The 8,603-nt window shown below is 38.5% G+C and overlaps 1 protein-coding gene across 10 annotated transcripts in view; it reads right to left on the bottom strand.

The window, feature by feature from the left end:
* Positions 1-183: 183 nt before the first annotated feature.
* Positions 184-8,603, bottom strand: part of LOC105196536 (CLIP-associating protein 1-A) — a 49,391-nt gene continuing 40,971 nt past the window's right edge. For 7 of the 10 annotated variants that reach the window (XM_026138444.2, XM_026138447.2, XM_026138448.2 and 4 more), the window contains 15 exons: positions 8,463-8,588; positions 8,170-8,283; positions 7,960-8,055; positions 7,703-7,883; positions 7,395-7,626; positions 6,696-6,761; positions 6,138-6,469; positions 5,744-6,047; positions 5,475-5,662; positions 5,248-5,398; positions 5,037-5,166; positions 4,787-4,946; positions 4,478-4,691; positions 4,197-4,403; positions 184-4,102 (listed from right to left, as the gene is read on the bottom strand). In XM_026138444.2, the coding sequence (XP_025994229.1) occupies positions 3,902-4,102; positions 4,197-4,403; positions 4,478-4,691; positions 4,787-4,946; positions 5,037-5,166; positions 5,248-5,398; positions 5,475-5,662; positions 5,744-6,047; positions 6,138-6,469; positions 6,696-6,761; positions 7,395-7,626; positions 7,703-7,883; positions 7,960-8,055; positions 8,170-8,283; positions 8,463-8,588 (2,702 nt within the window). In that variant the 3' untranslated portion in view covers positions 184-3,901. The remainder of the gene's footprint in view (positions 4,103-4,196; positions 4,404-4,477; positions 4,692-4,786; positions 4,947-5,036; positions 5,167-5,247; positions 5,399-5,474; positions 5,663-5,743; positions 6,048-6,137; positions 6,470-6,695; positions 6,762-7,394; positions 7,627-7,702; positions 7,884-7,959; positions 8,056-8,169; positions 8,284-8,462; positions 8,589-8,603) is intronic. The other 3 variants (XM_026138445.2, XM_026138446.2, XM_011162521.3) reach the window with 3 other exon arrangements.

Raw genomic sequence — 8,603 nt, 5'->3', positions numbered from 1 at the left:
GCAATATTTTCCTGACGGGTCTCGAATGAATCGGCGAGCGGACAATGAACAGAAATCGCTATTGCAATTGCCAAGCTTCGCTATAAACGTAGTGCGATTCTTCATTCGTGCTGAAGAAAAATTAAGGGAAGAAACGTTAACGCGCGAACAGAAGTGCGGGGAGCAGTAACGGCCGGCGTCTCGTAGCAATGCTTTATTGCGTCAAATTGGCAATTACAATAACAATACAGTGTAATGTCGTCGCGCGCTAGTGGCTTATTGTTCAGATTTATCGACGTGAAAAAAATCTCGATAGAGCTTCTCCTCGCGTTTTTACTCTTTATTATCTTTATCCTCCTCCCAGCCTCTCGTCTCTGCGTCGAGCCGGACAGACCGAGCGCGAACGGACGAGCTGTGTAAAATGGCAATGAAGACGCAATAATTAGCACAATACATTCTTTGCTTCATTCATAAATAATCACGGTGCCATTCACTCGTACTTTCTCGGGGAATCGAGTTCTTCAAGTCGAGCTTTCTCCGCCCCACGCTGTCGAAGAATCTCAAGTATATTCGTAATGACTTTTCGAATTTCAGAAACAAGCGTACGCATCATAGCGGATCGCACGAATCGCGCTAATATCGGTAGATCACGCACGTGGGATTTTCTTCCGAGGAGTTGAACCCTCGGATAAAACTACGATTGTAATTGCCAGCTGCAAATAAAAAAAAAAAGAAGAAACATGGTAGCAGTGCGTACGTGGGCAGCGGCATGACAGAAAACGCTCAACGACAAAATTTATGCGCGCGAAACAATTAACAGCGGATGTTAACAAACATTAAAATGATAACGTAGATGAAGGCTTACATCCTACTGCTTCTCCGTAGGCGACCGAACGATCCGGGCTCGCGCACGCACGAGGAAAAAGAGCAAGGAGAGAGAAGCCGTCGCCCGAGGATCGTTCGTAACGCTCATCGCCAAAATCCCCTTATATATCACACACGCATCAAATTACAGTTACAACGCAAGTCAAATATCGGTATAATTTTAATAATAATAACGCTTGTAAAACTTAACAGAACAAGCGAATTGATAAACACGATCACCACGTAGAGCCTGGCTGTGTCAGAGAGCCTCGTAATCCTCAGCACGACCAACGCTGCAGGCAGTGACGACGAGCTACCTAATCCGTATCATTATTATTATTATTATTATTATTATTATTATTATTATATATATATATATATTACGCATAATATAATTACACGCTCTACGTATTATATCGTATATGTATATATATATATACACAACCGGTACATGTCACACAGGCCATGCCCTAAATCGGCGTGAAGTCAAATGGGTCGCCAAAGTTGTTTGAATATCGAAGCACGCAAGAAGACAAGACTCGCAGAATGCATATTTGAAATGTTTAAACATTTAAAATGGATCTTGCGAATTAATAAATTTGTCCGATTCTTGCGGCGAGTCCTTCAAATTTGGTATACTCCATTCTTTTTTTTGGGCCCACATTACTTAACGGCGCATTTGGACTTTCAGCGGATTTAAAGGCGCGATTATAAATCCTTCAATCAGAACGCCGCGCGGAATATCGAGTATTTAAATGCGCAACGAGGATCCGTCTCATCTCTCCCGCGAGATCGGAAACCATTATTATTTATCTCGACAATAATTTGACAATTCAGCATTTCGAGTAAATTATCGCACAAGCGTAGAATAATGCACGCGTGTGGAATAAATATCTATCCGTGAAATGTACTTTTTTCGAGATTCTATTCGGAGCGTAGAATGGGAAAAATATCGAGTCCATATAGAATTTCTCTATGCTATGAGAATAATCAATAAGATTTTTTTCTTCTTTTTTTTCTTTATTTCGCGCAGTAATGTTCATTTATACGACGTCGGCAACAGTCAAAGACCTCGCGTATCTTCCTCCTCTATAATCTCGACCGTGCTATCCGCGAAATTGTTTCTAGGTGTGATGCTGAAAGACCGTCTTCAATCAAATCCCGTCGCGTCGACGCCAAAGGCACCAAGTAAAAGAAATACAGTCTGTCTCGTGTTTTCCCTTTCAAATTACTCCTCAAACTCTATTCATTCGATATTTTGCATTTTTCTTTGGCACTATTTGGCCTTATTGTGTCCGAGACGTAAATTATCGCGTCATCACGCTGAATTATCGAGGTATTATCAGACATTCTATTGTAAGTCACGTTTACATTCGGTATTATATTAATATTCACGTCGAACGTTTCAAAAAAATTGTTTTTTTTTCCGATATATCTCGTAATCCTTCAATGATCCACAAATCCATAATAAAATTAGATTTATTATTCTTATATATTTCGACTAAATGTATGTAGTAAGAAAAGGACAAAAGGGATGATCTACGATGTAGAATATATAATATATAATTTTTTCCTTATACAGTAAACAGAAACGACAATGGCACAAAGTGTTACTAAACTCGTTACGTTAGCGTTTGATTTAGCGTTCATTCAATTATTGGCAACGTGATGAATAGTTTAAGTGTTAACATTAGTCTCCAGCAGATCAATTTACTAATCGCTGCTACTTTATTTATGCTTGCTTCTTAAACACGCGCTAATTTCTCAGCCACGCAAATCTCATTCTCTCACATTGTGCTTTTTCTTTCTCTCTCGCTCTCTCACATATATTCTTTCTTATATATGTAGTATTTGTGTGTCTATGCATGGTTCGTCAAAAAAAGACTCGACTATTCCGTTTGTGTCTTTTACGTCATTGTGCGTCCTTGGGAATCTGACTAGCACGTAGATTTCAAACGAATAAATTATTTTACACTTTCCACTTTTTCTTATCACGTGTCGTTGCTGTGAGGTGCATCGCGACGTATCGTCGGACATGCGATTACGCTCGACGCTAAACGTAGATTCAGTACTAAATGTAAACAAGCATATGACATATGTATATTTAAAGTCCGCTGATTAATTAGTGTGATTAGTGTTTGACTGCGCACTACGAGACTTTTAGCTTATCATCCTAGACAGTGATGTTGCACCACGTTATCTTAGTTTATCATCTGTCTCGTTAAATTATGAACGATGGAAGATTTAAATTCTCGAACTAAAAATGTTTTTCAATTCCACTGCTCTTTTTGCAAAAATAAAAGTAAAAAGAATATGATAAAAAATCAGCCATGCACGTATCATCGAAAATAGTATACTTTCTGAAAATACTGTAGCTTCTCATCATAAAACTCGGCATAGTTCGCACAGACCATTATCATATATACAGTGTCGCGATAAGAAAATAAAAGACGATTAGACAAAATTGAAAAAATCGAGAAACCACCAAGAATCACTTAGCAAATAAATATATTATTTTGATTTTTTCATAGACTAAATTTCGCGAGCACATAGAATGAAACTTCAAAATACGTATCTGCCAATCAAAGTGATGCTCACTTAAACGCGTACTTGTACTATTAATAGTATAACAATGCAGCTATTTTATATTCAAAGTCGAAAAAAATGCGTGAACCGTTATGAATTCTCTTTACAAGCTTAATACGATTTAACCAATATGCATAAGTCGTCCTTATTCTTCTATAAACAAATAATTCGATAAACGTAACATCGGAACGATTATCGTTGCACTAATTTCGCACTTATCACCGTCGTTTGCGAACATCGATTCGCATGCACGCCGTCACGAAGTGACGCACACACACATACACACATCAGTCTCCATCAGTTTCGTATGAAAACTTTCGAGTCATACTGTTAAAACTGTATTCGTCGACCGTCATGACGGATCGGACTTACTAAGGAAGCTAACAAGCATTCGCTCATGCCGCGCGCCAAAGCGGGCGAATCTTTTAAGTATTGCGACCCTGAGAGTCGTGGTGTTGGTTAGTTCTTTATGTTAATTTTTGTTATTGCGTGGACTCGCGGGTTGGCTGTTTGCTTGTTGCGCGCGTTGTATATAGATGTTTAGCAACTTGAGCTTGCTGGAGTACAGGGAACTCAAGTGCGGCTTCAGCACCTCCTCGCCGACCGCGACGTGAATCGCCACCATGCAGAAGACCGCGCTCTTGCGAACGGCGCTCTCGGCGTCATCGTAAGCCTACAGGAAATAATACAATACGAACAGTATTGTACAATGTAATAACATAACGTGAAGTACAAATTTTTAAAAAAATTTTATTAACTTCTCTCACCTTGATAAGACCAGGCATAACTTTGGCAAGATGAGGTTCAATAGCTTCCCGACCCCAATGCTCTACCACTTTGTGCAACATTTTTATCGCGCCCATGTTCAACGGATACGTCTCCGTAGCGATTATAGTAGAGACTAAGTGAATAATTTGTTCTGGCTTTAAGACCATGGCCATTGTTGCCGCGCACTTCTCCGCATTCCAATGAACCTGTTATAAACAGCGCCAGATATATACAATGTTCGTTTCTCTTAATTAAAAAATTAAACAGAATCAATACTCACTGGAGATCTGCCGCCACTCCCACTGGAAGTATCAACTTTTTGATCGTCCGATTTGTAGGCATAGATAACTTTCAATACCAGTAACTCATTATACGAGGAAAAGCTTTCTATCAACTCAGAACATTTAAGCATATCGATCAGCGTTTGCAGCACTTCCACCTGTATCACTTTACCGTCATTGGATAAGCTATCTAACAAAACTTTGAGCACTTTCCTGAAATTAGATATACCAGAGAATTGTTAAATCGGCAGGATTAAATTAATTAAATTGCCACATGAGATACGCAGATGAGTTACATCGTGACATACTTGAAATTTCGTTTAATATATGACGAATCGCCTTCGCGGACATATAGTTGAAATTCTTGCAACGATGATACTTTCTCCGAGGTTTGCGTCACTTTTGATTGCAGAGTTTTAACCATATTATCTACGATTTCTGGTCTGTTTATCGAATCTGGTGATGATCCTGAATACAAAATAACAACGTATAAGACATTTTTGGTTTTATTATATACATCAAATTTTTCTAAATTTAAAAAATAAATAAAGTGCATACCATGCGTCTTATAACCATTATTTTCTTGAGGTAGAATCAAGTCACCGGCAATCGTATCGGATCCGTTAACAGTTATATTACTGACAGATCGTCCTCGTTGCGTTGGTGAAGAAACGGATGAAGATCGACCCTGAAAATATTAGGAAAATTAGAATAATCTCATATTTTCGCAATTCATTTTTACTTTGTGATATTATCTTACTAAACTTACAGAATTGGATAACGTAAGACCTTCCATTCTCTCTTCTACATCTGCCATATTGCTGATACCACTGTCTTTACTGGTGGTAGCTCTCTCCAAACGTTCAAAGCCATAATTTTGAATTTCAGCAGTCGTGCGTCGCAAAGATCTGTGGGAAAAACTAAAAAATTAAGATGTTTCGGAAATTTATAAAGAATTTAGACTAAATGTTATTTGACAGGATGTTATCCACGTACTTGTATACTTCCTCCAAGTTCTCATCACCTCCATCAATTTCAGTCTTCGCATCCGCTTTAATGTCATTTTTCGCTTTCGTTCGAGCTGGCGAATTTTGTGCTCTAGGAGGTGGTGTACCGGGTGACGCCGGATTACTAGATGCGGACGATTTCCTCAGGTGGTTCTGTACCAGAGGCCAGGCTGTTTCCTGAGTAAAAGAAAAGCAATGATTTAACACGAGAATGACGTGAGGGATGAAAAATACTGATTGATAATTCATTCAACACACTTGATAGTATTTCGGTAACTCCGAGAGTATCATAGTAACTTGAGGCGGATTAAGATTGTAAAGTGATATCACAGCGTTCTGCGCGTGTCTCCTCACGTCGTGGCTTTTACCGTCATTCGACCAGTCGAGTAATCGTGCAAGTGCTGTCGCTGCAGAACTGCCCAGCGCGGACGGTTCTGCCGTTTCAGCGATCTGAGTGATAAAAGTCAATGCTGCTACTTTCACGCGAGAATTTGGTGTTTGTGTTGGATCTGTCAGATACCTCATCACAGCTGGTAGGAGCTGTTGGCCCGGGAAACAGTCTCTGAACAAATCATTATAATGTCAATTCAACAATCAAAATAAACTCAACGATACAGACAGAACGCAACATAAAATTCGTTTGAAACCTTACCTCACAACGTCAAGCGTTTTGTGAATTTTTGTTTGTATTGATCCCAATAAATCAGTGCCCAATTTATTAAGAAGTCTCGCGCACAAAACATATAACCAGTCGCCAAGACCTTCGTTGTGAGTAATTATTAGTTCGTTTAACGTGTCCAAGAATAAACTGAACACCTTAGTGTGGGAATCCATAAACATTTTTGTAAAAATATCTGTCACTCTACGTAAATCTGTTGTTGTCAAAGTATTTCCGCTGCTCAAATAATGTTGCAAACCCACTAAGCCTTCTTTTCTGTCTCCCCAATGTTTGTGACCACAATTTTCAATAATCTCTTTAATGTCCTGTAAAATGAGAAAAAATTATCGCGTGTTGTTTCTTTCCTGGTATTAATGTTAATACATAATTATGTTCTGAAATATGTTTGATGTAAAATAAATAGGTAACAAAAAGTATATTCACAAAATAATCTTTTTTTTAAATATAATATTAACACTCGCTGCACTTAATTTTAAATATTTAATAAGTAGTTTTATTTGAATGTGCAGAAATGAAAAGAATTTAACAAACCTTTGGGATAGACTGATCCCATAGATCACGGTATAGTCTCGGTTGAGAGCCACTCCATGAGAACGACTAATGGGTAGATGGGCGATGGAGAGATATGGAGAACAGAACGGCGCGTCGCGTTAGTCCAAACCAAACAAATACGCCGCAACAAAACCAAAAGTGAAAACCAGACATGCATTAGCTACATCATCATACAGTGCTAAAAGCTTTTGTATAGAATATTAAAAATATTTTTTTCATAAAAAACTTGATTTAAATAAATAATAAACTAATAAAATAAATCCATTTTATATCTTAATAAAAATTCTTTGTTAAATTGTGAAACAGAAATATTCAATATTCTAAAGTCTGCGTGTTAATTTTCATGCTGTTAAAATCGAAATAAAACCCAAGTGTACATATGTATAAGCGTTAACCAATTAATTATAAAAAGCAGTATATTATTATATAAAAACGTGTATAAAATCGTAATATTGACGTAGCACATGAGATATGTGTGGAAATGTTGTCAATTTCTTCTTCATGAACGTGTGTGCGCACTAGCTTACAAGGAAAAAATTAATTTAACGATAAACATATCACTTCGATTTTGTAATGTGATATATGACCATTTTTTGATCGAAGTAACAAAAATCCAATACTAAAGCCAATGAGTGTGTCACTTTCATATTTCCTTGATTTAATACAACTGGCACTTACATCACTGGCTCGTCTAAAACCGTCTATGCTTCTTTCCGAGCATATACTGCTATTCTCGCTGTCGTCACTGTGATCCCCTTTGTTGCCAGGTATTCTAGTGTAATTGTCGATACTATCGAAAGTTAAAGCATCCGCCAAAGCGGACTCCGCTTCGCGCGACTTCTGCAACATCTTTTGCGCCATCACTGGCGGCCTGCTGCTGTCCGTTGGCGACATGTGTAGGTTCCTCCCTCTATCAATTTAAATAATTCGTGTTATAACTATAAAAATTTACCGAACTTGTGATAAATAAAAATTGTTATATTTACCTCAGTTTGCTCGCGTAACTCCTGTCCATTCCGAATCTTTGCGGACTGGGTTCGCGACTATTGCTCGTGCTGCCAATGGTGTGTCCGGATAATCGCCTCGGTCTGCCGATCAGTGAATCGCCTTCGCGATTATATGTGGCGTAACTTAATCTAGACGACGGGGAACCCGATCTACTGCTAGCTGTTGTGAGAAACAAAATTTTTGTTAAAGTACACCGTTGCACATCTCTTTTCTTCCACAAAAAAATATGACGTACGTTGAGATTGTGAAACTCCCGACACTCTTGTTCTCGTCCTTGCAATTCTTTCGGGGCTAGCAATCGCAATGGGATCTGGAGATTTACTAGGACGAGCTGAAGTAATATAAAACAGTGTAATGTTCATAACATGTGCTTCGACAAGGAGTTATTCAGTGCAAGTTCATCTTTTTCACTTTTTCACTTCATAAATTTAATAAAATTACTCACGAAGTGCTGCTGCTTTCTGTCTGCTCATATTCGCGTACATCAACCTCGCTTTCGCTCTCTGAGCAGCTTGCAAATCAATCGCACTAGTAGATCTAACCCCTGGTGTACCTCGGTCTGTAGAAATATAAGACAGATTAATTTCGCGGTATTAGCCTCATGTAACTTCTGCTGTACAACTTCTGTGCAAGAGTAACAAAAAAATTCAACGTAAAACAACAGTTCCGTTTTTTGTGCAGTGTGACGTAATGTGATGTACAAAGTGCGATTTATTTCTGAATCAAATGGACAATTACAGTGACTGTCTGTTGGTCTTTGTAGTATCGGGATACCAGATTGACGATAAGACCGAGGCAAGGACGGAGTACGTCTGAGCGCACCGTGCGGTTGACCCGTGGTCTGATGCAAATTTTCCGTACTACCTTCATATGTTTAAT

The sequence above is a fragment of the Solenopsis invicta genome, chromosome 6, assembly GCF_016802725.1.
Source record: "Solenopsis invicta isolate M01_SB chromosome 6, UNIL_Sinv_3.0, whole genome shotgun sequence".
Classification (NCBI taxonomy): domain Eukaryota; kingdom Metazoa; phylum Arthropoda; class Insecta; order Hymenoptera; family Formicidae; genus Solenopsis; species Solenopsis invicta.
This window is presented reverse-complemented; position numbering and strand designations above follow the sequence as displayed.